This window comes from Leiobunum rupestre, chromosome 2 (assembly GCF_980474605.1).
Source record: "Leiobunum rupestre chromosome 2, qqLeiRupe1.1.hap1, whole genome shotgun sequence".
NCBI lineage: Eukaryota > Metazoa > Arthropoda > Arachnida > Opiliones > Sclerosomatidae > Leiobunum > Leiobunum rupestre.
The window spans coordinates 52840053-52867755 of record NC_143385.1 but is presented as its reverse complement, the minus strand read 5'-3'; the positions used below and the strand labels follow the sequence as shown (position 1 = coordinate 52867755).

The 27703-nt window shown below is 35.0% G+C and overlaps 1 protein-coding gene across 1 annotated transcript in view; it reads left to right on the top strand.

Moving 5' to 3' along the window:
• The window catches only part of LOC149958364 (uncharacterized), a 46869-nt gene that overhangs the window by 8383 nt on the left and 10783 nt on the right, over window positions 1–27703 (top strand). Inside the window, exons 2-4 of the mRNA XM_090165799.1 lie at window positions 18087–18289; window positions 20823–20853; window positions 24000–24046. Coding sequence (XP_090021925.1) covers window positions 18191–18289; window positions 20823–20853; window positions 24000–24046 — 177 coding nt within the window. The 5' untranslated portion in view covers window positions 18087–18190. The remainder of the gene's footprint in view (window positions 1–18086; window positions 18290–20822; window positions 20854–23999; window positions 24047–27703) is intronic.

Sequence of the window (27703 nt, the reverse complement as noted above, 5' to 3'; positions counted from 1 at the left end):
TAACAAATTTAAAATAAATAAGAAAATAAAACGTAAAACGTATAACGAAAATTAAAAATAAGGCCCTTGAAAAAATTAAAAATTTTAAATTACAAATCACAACCCAGAAGTCACGGAAACTATTTCAAAATAATTGCCACAAATCATCACAATTAATAGCATTATTTCTGACAAAAACTTGATGTAAGACCACCTGCAACGATAAATAATTCCACACTTAAAACATTTCTTCCAAAGAACCCCAAACGTTACAGCAATAACCCTTTGATATTAACAATTCAACAAACATTTCCACAATATTGCGTAACAGCGCCACCCTGGGGTAGCGGTCGTATTGGGCAAATGCGTTAAGGTTGCAGCCCCCAAGGGCAGTTCCTGAAGAAATCGACAGGAATAATTATTTAAATTTAATGCTAATAATTGCTTATGGTGATACCTTTTTCTCGACTAGCTAATGGCTTTCGCCGGATCCGTTTGGCGAGTGAAAAAATCAAAATGAAATCATTTATAGTCTTATTTGTCTGGAGGGCTGCTCATCACGCCTACGTCAGACGCGTGACGTCAGCCTGTATGGCGCCAAAAGTTACTTTTCTGTCGCGAATTTTGTAGATTGAGGTGGCTATGGTGAAAGTTTTTTTTAATGATATATATATTTTTTTTAGTTTATAGTTTTAAAACTTTTTTAATTATAGGGAATGCATAATTATTTTTTAATTGTTTCTTATGAGTTTTCTATTTCGTAATTATCTAGTTTCTGTAATAAAGGGTTATTTTGTGGTTGTGACAAGTTATATTTTGTGCTTGTATGAAGTTGGTAATCCATTTTTTTTAAAGATTTCAACAGGAATTTTTGAAGGGTTGTAAATTTATTTTATAATAAAATTTAATAATATTATAAATAATAATTTTATTCTTTTTATTCTTAGGAAATACGGGAGTTTGGAATTTTAAAAAGGAATTATTAGTTCGAGATATTTTCATACCCAATACTTATCCAGAAATATGATACCCTTAAAACGTAAAACAATGACTTTTCCGTTAAAATAAGGCTTGGCTTAGGTTTGAGTGGTCAATGTTTCAAGATATTTCGGTTTTAAAATTAAATATGAAAATTTTAATTTTATATTGCATTAAAGAAAAATATTCTATTAGTAAAGCAGGTCCTATGACGATGAATATTTTATTTTTACATTACGTATTCTTGAAAATTTTAATTCGGCCACCTGAATTAAAGGCAGTAAAAGTCGCTAGATGACTTGGACCTAGGGTGGGGCCTTGGCTATTATTATTTATTATTATTATTATTATTTTACTAAATCTATAAAGTTTATCGCGGAATAATCACAACTTAATAAAACCTCGTAAAGGCGTTTGGTACATGGGCGTACTACCGCGATGCCTCATCGGAAAATCAACCGGTATAAAGCGGAAAAGGGTTTTGCGACTGTTGAGTAAAACCGCACTCGCGAGGCGTTCCAGGCAAGCCTTCTTTGGTCAAAAAATTCATTCTCGTGTAGGTGAAAAATTCCCAATTTTTTTTTAGCGCTGCCTGTTACCTCAGACATTTTTCGAATCCGTAGGTGCTATGTTGAATAAAAATATCGTCGAAGGCACTTTGCGTTATTTCGTTAAAAAATGAGATAAAACAAAAAAGCGACAAGGTAATAGAATTCGAAACGATGCTTCCGCAATAATACGTTATTTGCGTTGTTGTGAAACGCGCAACCCCGTTTCGTTTAGCAAATATATTGGCTAATACTCGTTGGCGTTTCCTATTTCTATAAAGTTTAGTTTAGTACGATTGTTTATTCTTCTTCTACGCAATGAGATCGAAGTGCAGCGGGACTGGATATGGCGTATTATCAGAAGTAAATGAACTAGAGTTGTTAAAATTAATCGAAACTTTAACTCCCTTAAGTCGAAGTCCAGTTCCACTACGGAATTATGGGTAACCGAGAATTATAGCGTTCTTAATAATAATAATAATAATAATAATAATCGGCTAGGCTAATACCCAAGGCACCACCTTAGGCCCAAGTCATCGAGCGACTTTTAAAGACATTAATTCAGGTGGCCGGGTTACAATGCGTAGAAGGGTGGCGGCAAGCCCTTCATGCCACGCGAGCCAACAGCTCCCTACACTAACTATTACCGTTAACCTCATCAAGTTTTTTTGAAAGTGGGTAGAGAACTTGGAAACTCAACGCAGAAGGAGTTGTTCGGAGTTGTCACCCAGTGCCACAAGCTGGCATCGAACCCGGCTCCTCTTGCTGCGAGGTGAAAGTGCTAACCACTCCGCCAGCCCACCTACACTTTTAGTTCATTTACTTCTGATATCCAGATTTCACGCTTGTTCCATTATTAAACAACTATGGCTGCGCCGTCACATATCGTCACCTTAGTAATCTGTGTATAGATCGAGAAAAGTTTCATATACTTCTGAAGCGTTATAAACTTGCATACTAATCGGTATACCTATATCTCGTTAACTTAAGATAATAAACTCATATAAAACTACCAGAAGTAGTCAATTATATTTCCTTTATCAAACAAGTCCTAAAAAAACATTGATTTAATTTTAATTTCTGGCTAGTAAAATGAAAGCTGTTCTTGTAAAAATGTGTATTTCTTGACAGCAAGTTGTAAATCTATTGGTGAAACTGAACTGATGTGCTAAGACTTGTTAATATTAAACACAGATATCCTTATCGGCTAGTAAAAGTATTTAATTACAAATCATTATAATTATAATTTATATGGTTAAAGCTGGACTGATGAAAACAAAAATTGTGTGTAAAAAATTATTAATATTAATCCCCCATAAATCACTAAATAGTAAAAAGGAGATATAATTAGTAATAATTATGTGGGAAATAGATAATGCTCTTCATTCTAAACCGTATGGGTATAGACGGACTGATGAAAAGAGAAAAAACCATACACTGGAAATGGTTGGATTATAGTTAATTAAAAATTTGATTAAACGATGACTCTCGCGATGGAAAACCGAAAACTGGCTCCTACTTAAATGGTGTACTAACAGTACAGACGGACGATCTAGCGCCGCCTATAAGCCACCCTTGTCCAAACTGAGAAAAACACTTTCATCCAAATGTTGTCGCAGTCCCATCTAACCTATCATTATATGGCGTTATGAAAAGATATGATATTTAGCTGGAAGATGACTATCGTTCCATTTTCAACGTCTAGGCGGAAGACGTTTCGCTTCGGCGAATCGCGGTCACTGTCACTCCTCCGTTACAGAAATGTCCGGAGCAACTGACCATATCGACACTTTATACATAAATTAGTATAGTTTATTACTCGACTTTGCTCGTTCGCGTGTTCGTGGGAACCCGTGAGTGTGAATATTTGACGAAATCATTTTCTTTCATTTAGAGGCCTTGAGCCCTTTACATTTTCCGAGTTAATTTTCCTGTTGTCGTTAATATTTTTGGGAAAGGGATCCTAACGGGTTGAGGAGGGTGTTCTCCCAGTCCCAAATTAACCTTATTTTGGTCGCGGTTTGATCCAGTTACGAGAGCCGCGTTCGATGATTCTTAATAGGGATCCTTATCGATTCGCTCCGTGTTTTTGATGCTGTTGATTTTTATCGCGTTTTAAACGCTGTAATTTGAAGGTTAATTGAGGTATTAAGTAGGTGCAATGAAACTACTAGGGATTACGGGGGATAAGGCGTTGTAGACTGGTCATAAAAAAATTGTTTATTACTTGGAACAGTTTTATTCAGGCCCGTCTTAAGACCTTTTGGTGCCCTGGTCTAAATTATAACTTAAGACATTTGCGATCCCAAAGTCCCAACGGTCAACCTTTGTATGTCCGTTGTCTAAATTCACCTACAAAATAATCAAACCAAAACTTTTAATTTCAAAAGTATAACATAGGCCTACTGAAAATAAGATTTTTACTAACAGTGACTCGCTGTTAGGTTTTAGAAATTGTTGGTACCGTATGATACGCGATGTGGCGATGGGTCAAATTATGAGCATAAATATTATTTAACCAACTAAACCCTTATCCCTAGAGTAGAGGCTGTATGGCTGGCCTTTCAGGGGGCCCTGGGCTGTAGCCCATTTAGCCCATGCCTTAAGACGGCCCTGGTTTTATTTAAATAAAAATGATCTCGCGTAATAATTTACGAATTCGAAATTTTGTAAATTCCCTGGTCCTCGGTACTTGCTAAATAAATTACTTCCATAAGTAACTTAACATGTAAAGTTTTGTACATGATTTTTTCTATCTCTTTTATTTTACCAAACTTACAAAGATAACTTAGTAGAAGGATTAGTAAATTTAGTAGTTTATGTTAGTTTCTTTCCCCCATTGGTTATCCAAATTCAAATTAACAAATCAGATAAATATATCAATTAACAAAGCTAATTTTGATCTACAAATTCTAAAAAATTACCTCTTGATTTGAGACGAGTGTTTTCAATCACCAATTTTATGTTTCTATTCAATTATTATTTATTATTACGCAAAAAAACCATGTCAATTTTAAACTTTGCTAAGCCTTGGTCTCAAATGATGAACAAGCTCCAGAAGTATAGTTCGCGAAGACGCAACCAGGCGGCGCTTTTTCGATATTTTTGCCAATGCTGGTCATAAATAACACGCAATTATTATGTTGCATATGGTTTTTCCATATACCTAAATTCTCAACATTTTCTTTTGATTTTAATTTATTTTCAAACATTAATTAGGTCGTAAAAATCATTTCAGTAGTGAAATAATTTGATACTAAATCTTAATTATTTATTCCGGTTTTAATTTTTTTGGCCAAGCAAAATTCCCCTTCAACGTAACAATTAAATCAAAATAAATAAGTGAAAGACCTGAAGCTACAACCTCTTTTAAAATTTAATAACAATGTAACCACTTCCTAAACCAAATACGTTAAACCTAATATCTATCCAAAATATATAAAAAAAAAACAAACAATTTCGCAAGAGGGATGACGCAACGAAGCCCCGACCAGAAATCCTTACTCCACATTTTGAACCAGTAACTCTCGCAAACATTGATAGAAAGTTATAGTCTCATAAAAACCGCTCTATATACCCGAAAAAGCGAACTTAATGCCAAAATATGCTAACTCGCATTTGTTTTTCGAAATTCACACGAACTGTTTTGACTTGGGAGAATTTACCAAAAGTATTGCATAGGTTATTTGATTTACCAGAAAATATATATTAGCTCTTCAACATTTATCTCATAGAAAACACGTATTTGACTTAGGTTCCTCAACGTGGAAGAAATTTTGGAAAAAAATCCACAAACCCCAAATCCTAAAATTTTCTTCCCATGGACTTTAAATGGAAAATCCTAGGATCGACCATACCAAAGACTTTATATAGAAAATCCTTAAGAAAATCCAAAATCCCGTAACCCAAAATTGAAATGTCTGAGCACTCGATTCTGTTCGCTTCGCGCAAATGACGTAGCAATTGATCGGTATTTCACAGGTATATTGGAAAAATGGCGAAATTATTTATTTTCTCAAATCTGATATTTCCGAAAAGCGACACGAAATCTATTGTTACCAAAATCTTTGCAAGGGTTAGTATTTATATATAATTATATAATTATCATTTCCCAATGAAAAACCACTTTATACACGTTTAATTTTAGAGAGCTTAAGCCTGTATGACGAAACGTGTAGCGCAAACTGTATAAACGTACGGTATTAAAACAAATTTTTAAATCAAATACGTGAAATTATGAATAAAAGACAGATTAAGCAACTCCTCGGTAACGTGAACTTATAAAAGTGTACAATTTACACTCCCACAAGTTCCTCGTTCCCGTTTTCGAGGGTTTGCTTAATCTGTTTATTATTAATAATTTCACGTATTTGATTTTAAAATTTCGTCCGTGATAATAGTCTTCGGGACTCTTGCAAGATCTTTATTTTAAAAGCGGAAGAGCCAAAGGGTAGGAATCCGTATTGACGCGTCCCAGATTGGACTTACCATATTTTGCCAGTGTGGTATGACGAATTCCCCCCTCCCCCGTCCTAGTAATATTTTGATAACGAGTTTGGAGGGGTCGTCAGGGGGGGGGATGCAAGCGACTCTGGGTAGGCGTCCCGCGAGAGTACCTGAGCGGGCAGGTAGAGGTTCGGCTCCGGCTTGAAACAAAACACCCACGGTCGGAGTTGAGCCAAGGTCGCTGTGTTTCACTTTCAGCGAAAAATTACGAGAAAACTTGAGATAGGACTCGCGAAGATTTTGTTAATTCTGAGTCTCCAAAAGTCGTTATATTTCGCTTGTTTTTAAAGCGGCAATTAAAATGTCATTGTGGTTGGGTGGGATTTGTTGGCTTATTGTGCAAAAGTTACGAAAGTTAGCTCTTGTAACTTTTTCAAGGTGTTAAAAGTTTCTGGATCTAAGATATTTTTTTTTTAAATTCTTTTACGTTACCTAATACATAATTTTATTCAATGATGTTATGTGCAAATTATGATCCCGAAATTATGTAGTTTTATAAAATTTGAAATTTGTAATCTGAAATTTAATACAATTTTTAATTCAAGGTTAATTTATTACTTTAAAATTGGTATCGATTTACTCTGAATTGTATTTTGAAGTTCTTTTGTCCGACGTCGTATCAGTGGCGTATCCAGGGTGGGGCACGTTCCCCCTCGAAACGAATGGTTGTATGTGCAAGGGGTTTTGTTTTCAGTTTTTTGACTTCCTCCCCCAAGAGCCAAAATCCTGGCTACGCTACTGTGTTATACATTCCCTAATAAGCGTTAAGTTCATTGAAACGAATTTTGTCCATTCCGTAGGTAAGCGATAAGTGCCTCCAACCAATTCTAAACAGTACAAAAATAAGCGTGCATACATAAATTTCTTGATATAAATTTCAAACAATACAAAAATAAGCGATAAATTCCTTGAAACAAATTCCAATTATTATAAACATATGCGATAAATTCCTTGAATAAAATTTATTACATTTCAAAACTAAGCAATAAACTTCTTGAAACAAGTTCCAATCTCTATAAACGTATGCAATAAATTCCTTGAAACAAATTTCTGACATTTCAAATATTAGCGATAAAATTACTTGAAACAAATTTCTGACATTTCAAATATTAGCGATAAAATTACTTGAAACAAATTTATTACACTTCAAATATTAGCGATAAAATTACTTGAAACAAATTTATTAAATTTCAAATATTAGCGATAAAATTACTTAAAACAAATTTATTACATTTCAAATATTAGCGATAAAATTACTTGAAACAAATTTATTACATATTAGCGATAAAATTACTTGAAACAAATTTATTACATTTCAAAAATAAGCGATTAGTTCCTTGAAACAAATTTATTACATATCAAAAATAAGCGATAAATTCCTTGAAACCAATTCCAATTATTAAAAACGTATGTGATAAATTCCTTGAAACAAATTTCTTACATTTCAAAAATAAGCTATAAATTCCTTGAAACCAATTTTTTACATTTCTAAAATAAGCGATAAATTCCTTGAAACAAATTTATTACATTTAAAAAATAAGCGATAAATTCCTTGAAACAAATTTATTACATTTCAAATATAAGCGATAAATTCAATGAAACCAATTCCAACATTTCAAAAATAAGTGATAAATTCCTAAAAACCAATATTTTTCGTTCCTTAAATGAGTAAATACATTCCAGTAAAACAATACCCCTCGCAATATCCTGTATTTCCTTGTGGAAATAAGCGATAAATTCTTTTAATAACAGTTTCGCGCGTTCACTTAAGGTTACACTTTCGATGAATCATAATTTATTACTCTGAACAGGAAGAATAAAATAAAAAATAAATTATATATCGAAGGATAAAAAATAAATGCATACAAACCTTTCGCGCGTTTTCGTTACCTCAGAGAATTAATTACCAGCAAATCCTACCATAAAAAAACATTCATCTTTTAAAACATTTAAATTCAAATCGATGACCTCTCTTAAAATCATCTTCAAACCATAAAAAACTCAGCGATAACTTTTACATACGCAACGGTTTTTTTAGTTTTCGTATATTTACTCCCGTAAAGGTAATTTTCGATTGGTCACAGACATCCTAAAAGCCCCCTCATCCCCTGGCGGCCAGCTGCGAAACTAATGGAGCCGACCACCTAGTGGTGGGAAGTCAAAGTTTCCCATTTAAACCCTTCGCCCTAACTTTATGACGTCGTCTACGCCGTGAACCTTCGCTATCAAGCTGTCAACTGATCTCGACTGTTTAAGAGTTCCGTCTATGGAAAAGTTCGCTCTAGGTTGTCAGTGAGATGCAAAGGCGGCAGGGGGTTCAATAGCGCTGGCAAATTAAGTCGCGCGTGTTAGTTGTAAAGAGTTGAAGCTTCTGGTATTTTTTATTATTTATATATCTCACGTCAGATGCAAAAAGTATTGTGATTTTGATTGCGCTCTTTTTTACGACGTCCCTGGTCGTTTTATGGTGAACTTGAATTCTCGAAGATGGTGATTTATGCAGTACGTCTTTTTTACGATGGTGGAGGTTTTAGACTCTGTATTCGACAGCTAAGACATTTGAATTGATGGCGTTGTTAATTATTGTATTGGCAGTTGGCGATTAACATGTTAAATGTTATCATGTTTTGGATACAGAGAGACCAACAAACTATAATCAAAATCCTTTTTAAAGAGCAACAAACTATTATCAAAACCACTATAATTATTACCATTATTGTATACCAACAGAGATACCAACCCACTATAATTAATACCATTATTGCAGACCAACCCACTATAATTAATACCATTGTTGTAGACCAACCCACTATAATTAATACTATTGTTGTAGACCAAACCCACTTTAATTAATACCATTATTGTAGACCAACGCACTATAATTAATACCATTATTGTAGACCAACCCACTATAATTAATACCATTATTGTAGACCAATCCACTATAATTAATACATTGTGGTAGATCAACCCACTACAATTAATACCATTATTGTAGACCAACCCACTATAATTAATACCATTATTGTAGACCAACCCACTATAATTAATACCATTATTGTAGAACAACCCACTATAATTAATACCATTATTGTAGACCAACCCACTATAATTAATACCATTATTGTAGACCAACCCACTATAATTAATACCATTATTGTAGACCAAACCCACTTTAATTAATACCATTATAGTAGACCAACGCACTATAATTAATACCATTATTGTAGACCAACCCACTATAATTAATACCATTATTGTAGACCAATCCACTATAATTAATACATTGTGGTAGATCAACCCACTACAATTAATACCATTATTGTAGACCAACCCACTATAATTAATACCATTATTGTAGACCAACCCACTATAATTAATACCATTATTGTAGAACAACCCACTATAATTAATACCATTATTGTAGACCAACCCACTATAATTAATACCATTATTGTAGACCAACCCACTATAATTAATACCATTATTGTAGACCAAACCCACTTTAATTAATACCATTATTGTAGACCAACGCACTATAATTAATACCATTATTGTAGACCAACCCACTATAATTAATACCATTATTGTAGACCAATCCACTATAATTAATACATTTGTGGTAGATCAACCCACTACAATTAATACCATTATTGTAGACCAACCCACTATAATTAATACCATTATTGTAGACCAACCCACTATAATTAATACCATTATTGTAGAACAACCCACTATAATTAATACCATTATTGTAGACCAACCCACTATAATTAATACCATTATTGTAGACCAACCCACTATAATTAATACCATTATTGTAGACCAACCCACAATAATTAATACCATTATTGTAGACCAACCCACTATAATTAATACCATTATTGTAGACCAACCCACAATAATTAATACCATTATTGTAGACCAACCCACTATAATTAATAACATAGTTGTACAACAGCCCACTATAATTAATACCATTCATGTACACCAAACCACTATAATTAATACCATTGTTGTAGACCAACAAACTACAATTAATACCATTGTTGTGTACCAACAAACTACAGTTAATACCATTGTTGTTTACCAATAAACTACACTTAATACCATTGTTGTATACCAACAAATTACAATTAAACCTGTTTGTACACCAATAATCAAAATTATCGTTGTAGACAAAGGAAGTATTATTAAAATTATTGTTGTATACCAACGAACTACAAAACCCAGTAGAACTATTGTCAAATATAATTTAATAATTATAACGTACTATAGAGTAGTACCAGCCGGTATTATCTTACCATAGTCCATATTACAGTCGAAGCTCGGAAATTTGCATTACACTAAAATAAATTTTTATGATGGATTAACATATTTAAATTAAAATTATTTTATAGTTTGACAAACATAACCTTTCATAAAAACTATAAGAAAAATAATTTTTAAACCAAGTAAATATTATTTTTATAAATAATTTTTTCCACTTTACTCATTTAACAATAAAACTTACCCTTTTTTAATTTAAAATAACACCGTTTAAAAGTCACGTTAACAAATCAAAACTTCAAACTATTGAAAAGACAATATAATTTTATAAATAATGGCTCCCACTTCACCTTTTAAGCACTACCATTCTATCGTGCAAAAACTGAAATAACGCCGTTTAAAAGTCACGTTAACAAATCAAAACTTCAAACTATTGAAAAGGCAAGATCATTTTATAAATAGTAAGTTTCACTTCACTCTGTAAACACTACCATTTATCCTTGTACAAATTGAAATGTCAAATAACGCCGTTTAAAAGTCACGTTAAGAAATGGAAACTTAAGTCTACAATGAAAAACAATATAATGTTTTAAAATAACGGGTCCCGCTTTATCCGTTAAACACTACAATTTACCCTTTTCCAAATTTAAAAAAACGCCGTTTAAATGTATAAGGTTAACAAATCAAATCTTGAATTTATTGTAAAAGTCAAAATCATTTTATAAATAGTGGGTTCCACTACACTCGTTAAACACTACAATTTATCCTTATACAAACTGAAATATGAAGTAACGCCGTTTAAAAGTCACGTTAACAAATCAAGACTTAAGACCTTACAGTGTAAAAAAAACTCGTAACCTTAAATCTTTTAATTAATTCGTTGAAGTGGCGTTTGACGTGAACGCCGGAGAGGCTCTGCGAAATCATCGTAATCAAAACAGTAATAATAATGGAAACGTGATGTCATCAGACGTGATCTATCAAACGTAATGACCCCGTTTTTTTCCCTCGCGGGATTTTCTGCAACTCTTCTTTCGTTCGCATTCCCCCCCCCCCCCCCCACGAAGTAACTTTTACCCGAGAGCACTTTCGATATGTGACCTTATTTACCCCTAAAAGTTCTTCGACCTAAACATTCCCCCGACGAAGGCTTTACTGCATTTTTACTTTAGCTGATATGATGAGTCAGAAATTGTAAGACAGTACATTATTAAGCTAATATAAAGGAAATAAATTATTATTTTTTAAATATGCTAATTTTCGGAGGTGACACATTTATGGCGTGTTGAAAAATATATTAAAAATTATTTAAGTCTTAAATTAATTTGTAGGACAGTACATTATCAAGCTAATAAAGAAAACAAAATTTTAAAAAGTGCTATTTCTCGTAAGTGAAAAATTTATGGCGTGTTTTAAAATTATTTAATTTTTAAAGCAAGTGTCGGCTCAACGTGAAGAAGTTTTTTTTCAACAGATGTCGCTAGCGTTGAAACAAGATACTTAAGCTACATTTTGACCCAAAAGGCGGGACATAAAAGTACCCCTCGCGTTGATTGGCTCGTTTGTAAATTTGACAAAAACTTCAATTGTAGTAATTTTTAGAAATATATTTTATGAGCTGTATAAATTAGGTTAAATCCCAATAAGTAGAGTTTAAGTTGTCTAATTATAATACTCGACAATGGCTCTCTGAAGACGTTATCGTTTCGCTATTTTAAATTTTAGCTTCATTTGCCATTAATAGATGGCACTACTCTCTCCTGTAATTTTTTTTTTCTCAAAGAATGGGATATATATTCATTACCATCTCTAATAACAATGGCCTTATCATTATACAGGTGGCAATGATAGAGCCAACAGTTGCTTTAATTTAATTCGTAAATTGATAAATAAATATCTGGGGTTCTAATTGAACTGAAAGTTTTGGACACATGGTTTGGTTTGTATGATTGCCCACCTGGTAAAATTTCAAATGTCTTTTCTAAGAATTGATAGTTTCCAAAATCAAGTTGAGTTTGTATATACTTCTCACTCAAACTCGAAATCAAAAATCACCACGTAATGGAATGGCCAATCTACATCTTTTAGTAAAACAACACTTAAGTTTGGACAGAAAACGCCTAATTTCTCAATTTTTTTATTCTTTTCCCTCGCGAGTTCGGCCGAATTATTCATACACTGTGAGGTAGCTATTGAACAAATTTAAAATGTTAACGATTTCTAACGGAAGTGGTTATAAGTGAATGGGCGGTTGTGGGAAAAACAGCAAAGGTATCTCCGCGTATATTATTTCCTTTAACATGATCACACCCCTGCTAAGCAGTCATTATATTCGATAAATCTGACCGTTCGAAATTTCCTTGATCGGAGCGAATGTGTATCGAGGTCCCCCAAAACCGACGAATATCGTCTCTTTTCCATTTCTTGGAAATCTTGGCATACTTTTCCCACTCGAATCCGCTTCGGGCGATGCGAGATTTATTTTCAGATTTTCTTTTCCGCGCCGTGATTGCCTCTCTTCGCCAGTTTCGCTTTACCGCGAAATTAGTTTCTCGGCGTTTCTGGGTTTGGTAGATTCCGTTATAAATTGGGCCCCCATTTTTAGGCCGGTTTTCAACATTTTCCAAAATAAATTGTTTTGACTTACACTCCTCAGTGCCGAAAGAAAATAATTCAAAAATATTTGTTTTTTGAGGTTCTTTCATTCAATGAAATGTTTCACTTAACGTATTTTTTACAGGCGGCTTTTAAATAATAAAGTTATTTTGAGGACGATCTATAGTTTTTTGAAAGGACCAGATTTTATTTTTTTACAAATCTTAATACGGTCTTTAAAAATCTCAGGACCATTTTATTTTTTTTAAATCTTAATACGGTCTTTAAAAATCTGAGGACCATATTATTATTTTTTAAATCTTAGGACGATTTTAAAATTTTCCAAATCTGAAGAAGATTTAGAATTTTTTTTAATCTAAAGACGATTTTTAAATTTTATTAAATCTGGAGACGATTTAAAAATTAGTAAAAGCTGCACACCTTATAAACATTTTTATGTCTGAGGGCTATTTTAAAATATTTAAATACCCTTATTGATTTATAGTTTTTGGGCTGTTTTTTCGGTCGGATTTGAAGGTTTTAAAATTGACTCCTAGATTTCTTAAATCTGTTTATTAGATTTTAGATTATTTTTTGAGTCTAATTAAAAGTCACTGTTACTTTTACAAATTTTAGGTAATGCACAGGGAGTCAGTGACACTCATTTTATTCGAGTAGAATTTATTGAAATAAATCTTAAGAATTATTTACTACTAAATAGAGCAGTGCTTATCTTGAATATTATAGTTAAAATATAGAAAAGAAATGAAAAAAGCGATTTTAAAATTGAGAGACGCGTACAATCAACCGTAGCTGCTAAAAGTGGGAAAACTCGAAATTCATTTTCTAATTCGCGGGTTTATACAACAAGAACTTGTTGATACCATTTTATTGCCTGGCCTATTCTTTGTTGCAAACTACATTCACGCGTAAATAAAAACGGCTCGGGTCGTCTAGTTTTTTAGCGCACCGTTAATGGATTTTAAACAACGCATTGCTCCAAATTAAATTTAAAATGACATTAGAAAGTTATAAAACCCGCGCTTTTTTAAACAACTGCGCTAGATTGAAAGGGGTAAACGCGATTTTCGTGTTTTTCTCTTTAATTCGTGCATGCTTTTCCCAAATAGAGAGAAATTGCCTGTCTCGGTGCAAAAATATGCTAACTTCGAATTTTGAGAAAATTTGATTTGTATTGTCGCCTTATAACATTATTCCATAAGTATGGTATTCTTATGATCACTATTCGCGACGTTGACTTCTTCAGCGGGCTTCAACGTCGTTTCGCCTCAGGTAGCCTTTGACAGCACCTCACCAGGGGGCGAATTTCTTTCTGTGATGACGTCACTCTATGAATATAACTCTCCGTATTATATTTCTCAAAAACGAATATTTATTAATCAATATTATATACTTATGCTAGTAGGAATTGACAACACGTTATTGTGATTAGTTAGAGTAATATTTTTAAATAAATAATCTTATTTTATTGAATCAAATATTGCGTAAAAGATCTAACGTACAGGGATTTAAATTCTAAATTGATTATGAAAATCTGTGGATCATTTCCACGTTTTAAAGATCAGTTTGAAATATACCCTTTTTTATTTCGAATGTTTTTTTCCCGGTCAGATTTCAAGATTTTCCTGGGAAGTGTACCCTGTTTTGACCCCTGGGGTTACGTCTAATCTAGTATTTTAGGATTTTTGCCAATATTTGGGTGTGTAAATGCTTTTGGGCATATGTTTCATACCAAAAATACAGTATTTGCAATGTTTATTTATAAATAGAGATAAAATTTATACTACGAAAATATGAAATTACGATAATTTAGTGTTGATTAGGTTTGTTAAATAACATTACAGCATCACTGTAATTAATTTAAAATTCCGTCCTATATTCAATTATCTAATTTAAACGCATTTTCTTCTCAGGGCAAAAATATTTTTATCAGTTTTGCAGAAATCAGAGATACCGTATTTTCGCGTTGAAACAACGAATTGTAATTTTGTAAAATCCTGTTTTAGTGGGGAATGAATTTTCTCTCTCTTTTCGTTTGGCGAGATCGTGAGCGCGTGAGAGAACCATTAGTTGAATTGAACTCCTTTATAATGTTAACCTTTAACCATGCTGCGAATATCAAGTCGCGATGAATTTGTGGCTTGCCGAGACGTATTCCACACTGAATACCGTATCGTACGTATTTTATTTTAGATATATTGTTCAAAGTCAAATAAATTAAAAAAAAAACGAAATAGTAAATCGTAAAACTGAATGCTATAGTCTTTTAGGTTTCTACTTTACTACTGTCTTAACACGAATATTTTCTTCTTATACCCTACTATACCTAAACGTTGCTACTTTTAAAAATGACTGAATAGTAGGCTTAAAACAGCGGCCTGTTTTTGCTCTAGTGCGGTCGAAACCCTTGTTATATCGTCGTGTACCTTGCTATACCTAAACTATGACGTTAGGTACTTTTCAAAAAGATGGTATAATAAGCTTAAAACGCCGTCCTATAAGTTTTCAGCTTTAATAAGGTCCAAATACATCATATGTCGTTGTGTACCCTACTATACCTAAATTATGACGCTTGTATACTTAAAATAATTTTTTGGTCTTTTACGGTGATCACGGGGAGAGGTTTTGGGGTTAATACCGTCCAAACATGTATTTTGTCGCGTATAACGCTTTTCATGGGGAAAGGTTTGTCTAAACATCTATTTTGTCGCGTACACTGATTTACCTAAATTATGGCGGATACAGCGGAGATGTTATGGCACTGTAAACTCTCTTTCTCTCAGGATACGCCACTGTCCCTTAACTAGTACAAACCCTCGTCTACATGTCTAAGTACGTTAAAGACATCCATTTGGTCGAGACGCCATAAGTCAGCCCTTTGGTGAATTTGTGGCGGCCAGGAGGAGAAACTCTCACGCGTGGTTTTACGAATAAGAATTTTAAACAGTTTGAAATTTCTGTGTTTCTTTTGGCTTTCGCTAGTCTATTGAAGAACTAGTTGAAGCGGCACGATCATACTTGACTTCGGCGCCCTCTGCCGGGGCTCAAATGAATAGCGCAGAATCAAACCCACCTTTTTCTTTGGCAAAGGAAACTTCATATTGTTCCCTTTTATTCAAGTCGGTCAGGGTGTGCGCTAAGCCTTTTTAAATTGTTGCTTTCTTGGGAAGGAAAACAAGTTCGCAACAGCCACAATAACACGTGCGGCTCCGGTTGAAAATTGTAGTGACTTGCATCGGTGTTGACATTCAAAATTGGGGCACCTTTTCCTAATTTTCTAAACTTTCATTAACTAAATGTAATAGTAAATGTAGGGAGTTGTTGGCTCTCGTGGCATTATAGGGAATATAACCTACAAAGCAAATTTTATGGAAGACTCCTTAAATTTTTCAAATTTCCCTGTACAGTGGCGCCAAACATTTTTAAAGCCAAAAGCAAGAGCGACGAGAGCTGCAAACGTGGGTGTTCCATACCAAATACCTGAAGTTATATTCCCTTTAAGGCTTTCCACCACCCCCCTACGCATTCTAACCCGGCCCCTGGTAATTGGCTTTACAAGTAGCTAGTTGACTTTGGCCTTTGGGTATTAGCTTAGCTGGTAATTATTAATATGAAATGGAATAAGCAAACTATTTTCGAGTAGATTTAACCGAAGCGGAAGAATTAAGGAATTGTAATTCCATTTTATGAATGTAGATGGCGCTATATTTTAAAAATAAAATTTTTAACTTCTAGAAGTTCTTCCTAAGCGTTTTCTATCGCGGGTTTAACTTATCTTAAGCATAAGGATTATAACGCTCTTCCTTTCTCCCTTTATTAGTAGCGGTTCATCCAGAGATGGCACCACCCGTAACACGTGTACTTTCTAACTTTTCCATGTTCTCCCTTTTCGTATGGGTGTATTTTTAGTGGCAGTTTTGTGTCCCTTTGAGCTAATTCGGAGCTTTTGTTGTTATTCTAATTGTATTCTTTTTACGATCTGGTATTTTGCTATTTTTAGACCCACGTGGTTCTCGCATTCCCGGGTTTTTTGCTCAACTTTGAAGTTGATTCTATTTCCGTTACCTCACAGCGCACGTGGTTGATTTCCCGCCCTTCTAGATCCTACGTGGTCTTATGTCCCGCCATACTAGAGCCCATGTGGATCTACTGGGGTTGGCTGCCGCCTTTATAGAACCTAGGTGGTTTGGTTGCCGCCAACTTAGAGCCCAAGTGGTTTTATACAGATCAATGTAATGATTATTTGGTTGGCTGCTGCCATTTTAGAGTCTACGTTAATTTATTTCCCTTTTTTAGAGTCCATGTGGTTTTACACGCGTTCATTTTAAAGTCTAAGTGGTTTGGGGTCCTCCATTTTAGAGCCTTCGTGAATTGGTGTCCTCCATTTTAGAGGCTTCGTGAATTGGTGTCCTCCATTTTAGAGCCTTCGTGAATTGGTGTCCTCCATTTTAGAGGCTTCGTGAATTGGTGTCCTCCATTTTAGAGCCTTCGTGAATTGGATTCGCCATCTTAGAACCATGCCACCAAGTGGTTTTCCTCTCTATAATCGAGCGAACCTATGTAACTCGTTTCCAGCCATTTTGAAAACCCATATATTACTAAGTTATGTAAGTCATATGAAAAATAATTTTTCCTAAACGAAGTGTGTAGGAAATTCTGTCAGCAAAATAAAACTACTTTGAATTAAAACTTTTGACGGAAAAAAACAAATAAATAACACACAAACAAATCCTTTTTAAACCGAGCGATTCCGTACAAAAATACAACTTTCGTGAATTCTATTATCCGTTAATTAATTTAAATCTACCCCATCAACAAATCATTTGCCAAAACATGGCACAAACGTACGCTTTATTAACCGTATCAAACATTGCCAAGTAAGACAAGGTAACGGTACAAAAATGCAGATAAATATCATCTCCGTTCCTAAAAAGCCTAATGAATGAACGGGGGTCGGCGGATGAACCGCGGTATTCGGTTTAATCCGAGGCGAAACGCTCGATTCCGCTCCAAATGGCGTGAAAGTTAACTGAGTTAAGTCCATCCACTTCCTTGTCGATTTCACTTCCTTATGGGTTTCGCTTTACCGTGATATTTTTTCTATCGCGTCTCTTCTCTTTGATTCACTGAAAGCGATCTTTGTTTGACTCCCGAGTCCGATGAAGTAATTTTTCTCTCATCCTTGGTTAGGTATCCATTGATGCGTAGCCTCATCAAGTCAGCGAGCGCACGGAACGTAGTTAAGAGAGGGTAGAAGAGCGACATCTGGCGCCCTTGGCTGCGACTTTAACGAGATGCCTTCCGACCGGGAGAGTAGCAGTAACAGTAGCGGCCGTAACGGAACGACTACTAGGGTCATCACCCGGCGACCCGCGACCGGCTTGCAGACTTTGGTAAGTCCGCAATTCTCTATGGGTGTTCGGGCTTGGCTTAACTTGTTTTTACAGTACAAAGTGTCTCAATTATTAAAAAATAGACTAAATAGTTTCTGGGGATAATAACATTTAAAGGGAGTAAAAACAGGGCTATTACTAAATTTCCGGAATTAAATTCCCTGACATTTCCAGGTTTTCCCTGACTAGAATAAATGAATGGTTTGAGGTAAAAAACTTGAAAAATATTTTCTTTAAAAAATTTATTTGCCTGATTGTTTGGGGTAATTTTGAAATTACCTTACTTTTTGGGACTATTTGCAAATTACTTGACTTTTCCCCGACATTTTGGAATCATTTTCAAATTACTTGACTTTTCTCTGACCTTTTGGAAACATTTTCAAATTCCCTGACTTTTCTCTGACCTTTTGGAAACATTTTCAAATTCCTTTACTTTTCCAGGTTTACCAGATCGTGTACGAACCCTGAAAAGGGGTTTTGGAAATTGGGGGTAGTAATTTTTGGGCAGTAGTTCCAGAAACTTAATTTTAATTCGCCTTTTCACACTCAGTTAAATCTGCACTTCAGTATATACTACGATGGTAGTTTACGCAGTGTGTTCTTTAAGAAGAATCGTATTTAGACCAATCGCCTTCCATAAAGCTAGGAGGAACGAACGCCTAAACAGTCGAATTTTCCTTACAGCGGTAGGAATAGAATCTCCTACAGACTTTTCATCCTAAAAGAGAATCAACAGCCTTTCTATCCTCCAAATCGCGAAATTCCTTAACCACCATCTAATCGGTAGATAAAAACTACAAACAGAAAATAAGTTTTCATTGAAAAATATGACGAAGGTAAAAATGTTGTTATTCTAGGGAACCCCGACTTTCTAATTAATGATCGAAATTTCATTAATTTCGGGATAAAATCTTTTTTTTTCAAAAACTATTCTTTTGCTGTTAATTGGTAGTCCAAAAGTGTTAATGAGTGTCAATATCGACTTAACGGTATAATAACGTTCCCTAAATGTGCACCAATAATAATTTACTGATATTCTTTTGGAAATTAGAAATTTTTGTGCGTGGTGTATTTAAGAGAAATCCGCAAATTTATTCTAACGGAACCAACGTTTCATTTAATTTCTCACGTACCAAAAATTTAAATGATTTTTTTACAAAGTGTTTTCATTTTGAAAATCCAGCCCCTGAATTTTAAAAAAATTGAAAACCACCGTAGACAATTTTTGTGAAAATACTTCTTGAGACATTTTGTACCAGCAACCCACAAATTTCAACTCTTATGTATAAAATCTAAGATTAGCTCCAGCACACAAACCTTCCGAGCTAAAACCGCGGCTACATCAAACAAATTTCCTTAGAAAAAGCCCCACCCAATACTTTTTCACCATACATTAAAAAAATACCTCCAAGATTGAAATATAAATCAAAATGACAAAACCTTGGCTACCATAAATATAAATAACCCTCAACCAAGCTAACACCTGACTAATACCTATATGCGTCACACTGGAAAAAATCGAGACACTATGGGCATTTGTAGGTGGTAAGGCTGGAAACGCGAAGAACAGCAGTGGGCGCTTTAGAAACTGAAGTGCCGGTCCAGAACCAGGGTTCAACGACTTGGTTTAATTTTTTTACGCTCGTTTTTAATCCGGTAGAAAACAATTATGTGTGCTTTCAAGAGGTACTGTTTTATTATTGATGGTGGTATTGTAAAAGAAAGCAACACCCCCTAGTGATGGATTTCGGAATTTTGAAAAAATTGGGTTAATAAAACGTTTGTTCAACGTCTTTTGTCGTTCTGATGAAAGTATTTTTATTATTTGGTTGTTAACAAGCGCTTTCTAGTGTTTTTTTTTATTGTTTGATTGTGTGGTTTTTATATTTTGGGGATGGGAAAATGACTTTTAGGGTGTGACCTTGGACTTGCTCGGTTTCTCACGCTGTTAGCTGCTTAGTTTCAAATATTATCTTATTCATTTTTAAAGTGATATCTAATTTTTCTAAATTAAAATTTCTTAGTTTGGAAATTGCCCCTTTTATTTTGCATAGGTTTTTATTTAAACCGGTTAAGCTTTAGTTAAACTTGGTTTGCTTTAAATATTTCCCAAATTCGACTAAATTATCCTATTCTTTTTACAAAACAAATTATTTTTAAACTTAATTTTCTAAATTAATCCTTTTCTAAATTCTACATAATATACGAAACTATATTTTCTTAATTACAGACCTGTTTTAGACATTAAATATCCGGTTCGAAATTAATTATACTTTTCGAACTTAGTTATACTTTTCAAACTTAATTATACTTTTCTAAACTAATTATAATTTAATTAGTTAAAAAATGAATTAGTTTTTATCCTAGAGTTCAAGGGTGGAAAGTAGGTTACATTAATTTTTAATTAAACTCCAAGTCCCTTTTAATTTTCGAAATACCCCATAATGGGATTTTTAATTAGCGCTTACCCCCTTATTAAGTAATTTAAAGTATTTCGTAATATTTAATTCCACATTTTGTGCATTTATTTCAGAGTCCTGACGTAGTGGCCACGCAAAAGCACGGTGAGTACATCAACTTTTAAATTTTTAGTACTAACCATTTCATTTTTTGCCACAATTATCTCCGTCGAGGGTTCAAAACCCACACAGTTTCAATTACCATAATAACAGTAATTACGACATGTTTTTCCAACCTTTCATTTAAAAAAAAACCGGCAGACAAGCCTTATATTATAGGCTGCCTCCCCCGGCAGCCCACACGGCCATAAATTTATTACAAAATCGCGGAATAAAACAATCTAATGTCATCACAAGCCAAGCAGAACCGCGCCACACAACGGGCGTGCCGCCCGCTGAACCCCGCAATAGAAATGACAAAACTTAAACTTGGTAAAGCCGGTATCCCGTTTCAACATTATTTCTTCTGTTGGCTAGACTATGCTATCGCCATCTAGCTTCGATTGTTCTCCAGAGGTGAAATTAGGCCTAACACTTCGTAATATCCGTTTTCGGAGGTTGCGAAAAAGTGTTTCGCAACCGTTTGTGGTAAAAATACCTTCCGTGCGTTGCCACTTTTGTACGTGATGGTGATATCTAGAATGCGTTCGACCAAGTCGTAGAAGTCCTTTTTTTGGGAATACTTAACACGACAAGATAGGTAACAAAAAAAAAGCCTATTTACACTAGCGGACTTTTAACCTGACTTGATTTCATTTCAAAGCTCAATTTTGTACAAAACGCGACTATATACAAATTATATTTTTTCTTTTAATTCTACAATCCTAAAAACTATCTCTTTTTTTGAAATTGTGTTATACCAAAATTCCTTCACTATCTATTAAAAGATAGAGGCTGAATAGGGCGTAAACAAATTAGTGATATCATTACACCAGGTACCTAATGCGGGTTGTCATTTGGAAAATTGAGGCAAGCTTTGACGTCATGCTATTTTAATTCGGTAAATTGCAATCCTGAAATGGCATCTTATTATTTCTTAATTAATCCATTAATTTAGTATGATTAATAATTTATGAAGTTAATTTTATTAAGTAAGCTAATTATTTAATATTATTTTATAAGCTAAGTAATGAATTAATATTTTTGATAGCAAAATATTAAGTTTAATTAGCTGAGTAATAAGTTTAATTAGCTGACTTATAAGTTTAATTCCCTGACTTATAAGTTTAATTAGCTGACTAACTAGTTTTAATAGCTAAGTTAATAATTTGATATTCATTTATTAGCTAACAAAATAAGTTAGTATGGAATTTTAATAGCTAAGCAAAAAAGTTAATATGGAATTTTATTAGCTAAGCAAATAAGTTAATATGGAATTTTAATAGCTAAGCAAATAAGTTAGTATGGAATTTTATTAGCTAATATAAGCAAATAAGTAAATATGGAATTTTAATAGCTAAGCAAATAAGTGAAAATGGAATTTTATTAGCTAAGCAAATCAGTAAATATGGAATTTTATTAGCTAAGCAAATAAGTTCATATGTAATTTTATTAGCTAAGCAAATAAGTTAATATGGAATTTTATTAGCTAAGCAAATAAGTTAATATGGAATTTTATTAGCTAAGCAAATAATATGGAATTTTATTAGCTAAGCAAATAAGTTAATATGGAATTTTATTAGCTAAGCAAATAAGTTAATATGGAATTTTATTAGCTAAGCAAATAAGTTGATAGGGAATTTTATTAGATAAGCAAATAAGTTGATAGGGAATTTTATTAGATAAGCAAATAAGTTGATAGGGAATTTTATTAGATAAGCAAATAAGTTAATATGGGTGGTGCCTTGGGTATTAGTTTGCACTCCCCACTGGTTTAAGGGGTTTTCCCCCGAGCTCTTCGGTTTCCCCTTCCATAAAAACTTGTTGAGGTTAACGGTTATAGTGAGTGTAGGGAGCTGTTGGCTCGATCGCGTGGCATGCAGGGCTTGCCACCACCCTCCTACGCAGTGTAACCCGGCCACCTGAATTAAAGGCTTCAAAAGTCGCTTGATGACTTAGGCCTAAGATGGTGCCTTGGGTATTAGCCTAGCTGATTATTATTATTATTATTATTATTTATTAGCCTAGCAAAACCAAAATAAAAAAACAATAAAATTAATTCATTGTAGCTTAGCTAATAAATTAAAATAATATACATTTATTCTAGCTTAGCTAATAAATTAAAATAATATACATTTATTCTAGCTTAGCTAATAAAATAAAATAAATTCATTCCAGCTTAGCTAATAAAATAATAATAATTTACATTAGCTAAGCTAGTAAAATATTAATTTATTCTAACTAAGCTAATAGAATATGATTTTATTCAAGCTAAGCTAATAAAATATTAATTTACTCTAGCTAAGCTAATAAAATAGCAATTTACTCTAGCTAAGCTAATAAGATAATATAAATTTAATCGAGCTTAGCTAATAAGATAATATAAATTTAATCTAGCTAAGCTAATAAAATAATATTAATTTAAATATTTATCTTACAATTATTAGCTAATATAAATTAAATAATTATCTTAGCTAGTATAGTTTAAATAATTATATTAGCTAAGATAATAAATTAATTTATAATAACTAAGATAATAAATTAATTTATAATAACTAAGATAATAAATTAATTTATGATAACTAAGATAATAAATTAATTTATGATAACTAAGATAATAAATTAATTTATAATAACTAAGATGATAAATTACTTTATAATAACTAAGATAATAAATTAATTTATAAATATTAAATAATTTATATTAGCTACGAAAATTAATTCTACATAAATGTAATAACCCTTTTAACTTATTATTCGCGAATTTCTCTAACGTTTAATTTCATTGACCCATCTATCTATGAATAGATAATAAGGACAACTACATTAGTCATAAAAATTTCGTACTAAATTTGTCCAATTTCAATAGGATGTGAAGGTTTTTATCTTTTCTTTTCAATAATTTTCCTCCGAAGCGTTTAGTCATGTCTAGGCCTTCATATACTCGACTACACAGGATGTCCGACTTAGACCAAGCGTGAATTATTTTGGGTTTTCTTTAAAAAAATATATATTTTTTTAAATATAAAATGATGATTTTTGTAGTGAAAACTCTTCATTCGCTGAATGGTCATCGCGACTAAATATTATAGCTATAAGCTCATCGTTGTCTGCCATGAGGGTACTGAAAATGTGTTTTGTTTCCATTGCAGAGGAATGGACCACATCTAAGAAGGTCGTCAATCATAAAACCAAACAGGTAAATGACTGCCAATTTACTTTACATATTTAAAATATTTTGAATCAGCTTTTTCAGTTTACATAGAGGCACGTAGTGGCGAACTCAATAAGCTCGTTGTTCTTCTGCTAAGCGCACGCTTTCTGCTTTATCGTCTGCATAGTTGTGAATTTCTTAAGCAAGCTCCCTACACCAACTATTACCGTTAACCTCAACAAGTTTTTATGGAAGCGGAAACCGAAGAGCTCGGGGGAAAATCCCTTAAACCAGAGGGGGAGAGAACTTGCAAACTCACCCCAGAAAGAGTTGTTCCGAGTTTCCACCCAGTGCCACAAACTGGGATCGAACCCGGCTCCTCTTGCTGCGAGGCGAAAGTACTAACCACTCCGCCACCCCACTTCTTGTTATGGCAAGGAATATCTTTCGACCGCTAATTTTCTAAATAGGCGCTGTGTGTAACGCAAATTTCGCGTGCTATTTGTCGCCATCAACGTAACCTGCTATTCATTCTGCCAACAAATAAAAAAAGTCCTATTAGCTTGTCCTGAGTAACTGAAGTGTAGTGTTTCGTCTTTGTATGTGAGGTAAAATTTGCATTCGGTAATAGTAGTTTCTATTAGAGCATAGTGCCGATTTGATTTGGGTCGGCGGCGGCGTTTCCCGAAAATCACTAGGCGGCGTTGATTTTTTTAGGCGGTAGTGGCGGCGGCGCGAAGATGCAAAAGTAAATGACTCAGCGGCGGTGGTTCGGCGCTAAGTGGAAAAAGTTAACGAATCGGCGGGGGGCCCCGCGAAGGGTCCAAAGTAAATGACTCGGCGGCGGTGGATCGGCGCTAGAGAAAATATCGGCGGCGGCACGAAGGGTCCAAAGTAAATGACTCTTCGGCGGCGGTTCGGCGCTAGAGAAAATATCGGCGACGGCGGTGCGAAGGGGCAAAAGTAAAGGACGCGGCGGCGGCGATTCGGCACTAGAGAAAATATCGGCGACGTCGGTGCGAAGGGGCAAAAGTAAAGGACTCGGCGGCGGTGGTTCGGCGCTAGAGAAAATATCGGCGCGGGCGCGAAGGGGCAAAAGTAAAGGACTCGGCGGCGGTGGTTCGGCGCTAGAGAAAATATCGGCGGTGGCGTGAAGGGGCAAAAGTAAATGACTCTGCAGCGGCGGTTCGGCGCTAGAGAAAATTTCGGCGGCGGCGTGAAGGGGCAAAAGTAAATGACTCGGCGGCGGTGGTTCGGCGCTAGAGAAAATATCGGCGGTGGCGTGAAGGGGCAAAAGTAAATGACTCTGCAGCGGCGGTTCGGCGCTAGAGAAAATTTCGGTGGCGGCGTGAAGGGGCAAAAGTAAATGACTCGGTGGCGGTGGTTCGGCGCTAGAGAAAATATCGGCGGCGGCGCGAAGGGGCAAAAGTAAAGGACTCGGCGGCGGTGGTTCGGCGCTAGAGAAAATATCGGCCGCGGCGCGAAGGGGCAAAAGTAAAGGACTCGGCGGTGGTGGTTCGGCACTAGAGAAAATATCGGCGGCGGCGCGAAGGGGCAAAAGTAAAGGACTCGGCAGCGGTGGTTCGGCGCTAGAGAAAATATCGGCGGCGGCGCAAAGGGTCCAAAGTAAATGACTCTTCGGCGGCGGTTCGGCGCTAGAGAAAATATCGGCGACGGCGCGAAGGGGCCAAAGTAAAGGACTCGGTGGCGGCGGTTCGGCGCTAGAGAAAATATATATCGGCGACGGTGAGAAGGGGCCAAAGTAAAGGACTCGGCGGCGGCGGTTCGGCGCTAGAGAAAATATCGGCGACGGCGCGAAGGGGCCAAAGTAAAGGACTCGGTGGCGGCGGTTCGGCGCTAGAGAAAATATCGGCGACGTCGGCGCGAAAGGGCAAAAGTAAAGGACGCGGCGGCGGCGATTCGGCACTAGAGAAAATATCGGCGGCGGTGCGAAGGGGCAAAAGTAAAGGACTCGGCGGCGGTGGTTCGGCACTAGAGAAAATATCGGCGACGGCGGTGCGAAGGGCCAAAAGTAAAGGACTCGGCGGTGGCGGTTCGGCACTAGAGAAAATATCGGCGGCGGTGCGAAGGGGCAAAAGTAAAGGAATCGGCGGCGGTGGTTCGGCGCTAGAGAAAATATCGGCGATGGCGGCGTTGCATCGTCGGCGCTAGGCTCTAGTTACTTTATTAGATTTTTCACGAATTGGAATAGTGAGTTACTAAATAGAATCTGCTAAGTAAGGTCCCACTACCATTTATATCATCGCAATACATGAACTAATCAAATTCATACTGTCGTATAGATTCCCAATAATTTTTATAAATCTCTAAAATAAATAATTGTTCTTCTTCAAGAACAAATTTTATATTTGGAGGGTCTTTTCGAAAACATACGAGATAAGTGTATGGTCCACCTGATTTTACAAAGTTTGTTTTAGAAGAAAAATAGTACGAAATATTTCATAGACTAACTCTCTAAAGTTATTTCGGACTAAAATGCAGTTTATCCCTAGGAAATATAATTAACATTTTATCTAATTTTGCGAGGGTACACGTTTTATTTTTTTGACGTAGATATATACTTAGTATCAGCCGTTTACGTCACTCGTTTATTTTCATGGGGTAAATTTTACACCGGAAGTGTAAAAGGAATATAATCTCTAGTATTTCTGTTTCCCAGGCCAAATAAAGGTTACAATATTAGCAGCTCCATCCTATGGCTTTTGTCATTTCTGGCGCTGCTTAGTGCTTTTTGGCACGGAGGTATTTCTTAAAATTGTTATATTCCCATTTAATAATTTACATTGAACAAATTGCATCGTTTAGAGATTTATTTGAATTAAAATTTTCCCCTATTACGCTATTATAAAACTCGAAGCGTCTGCTTAGCAGACGACAATCCTGCCATTTATGAGCTTCTGGCGTTGACCGCTACGTGGCTAATTGAAAAGGTGAATTGTTTTGTTTGAAAGGTACCGTTTAAAAGAAAATTAAATACTAGAGTTTCGCACTAAAGTATCGAAATAACACTAACTCAATCAATTAAAACCGTATCATTTTACAAAGCGGTATTCTTACAATCCTGAAAAACGTATTTGTACCCGTATACACCCAATTTAGACCCACTTTTCAACACAAAACACGTTACCTAATAACAGTCCTTTCCGAGACTTTCAAAGAATGAATATACACTATATTTCAAAATAGAAAAAATAATCATTGTTGAGTGTTTAAGACGTCCCTCGTGTTGAAGAAATTTCGCTCGTGTGAGGGGCGTTGCTGGCCAAATATGATTACTTAAGCCTCGTCCGTTGACGAAGAAAGCGAACAAGGGTGGATCTCATCCCCGCGTGTGTCTAAAGCGTGGAATGTTACGCTACTTTGATTTCGAAGGAGGCAAACGGTTAACCCTTTGTGGCTTTGGGCTGATTACAATTGCCTCGAAGATGTTCGAATCTCTCGCGAAACGCGCGACGTGAAGTTATGAAGAAATTTTAGTTTTGCGTGACATTGAATTGGAGTCGAGCCGGAGATGGTAGTGTTAGGAGGCGACATTCGTAGTGGCCAATTGATTAGGGCTGCTCCTCGTCTCGCAGGAAGTGCCCGTTTGCCATTCTTTTTTTGTCTGGTTTTGTTCATGGGTTCGGCCACATTAAAAAAATACTCGTTTGCCAATTTACATTCTCATTGTTCTACCGATAT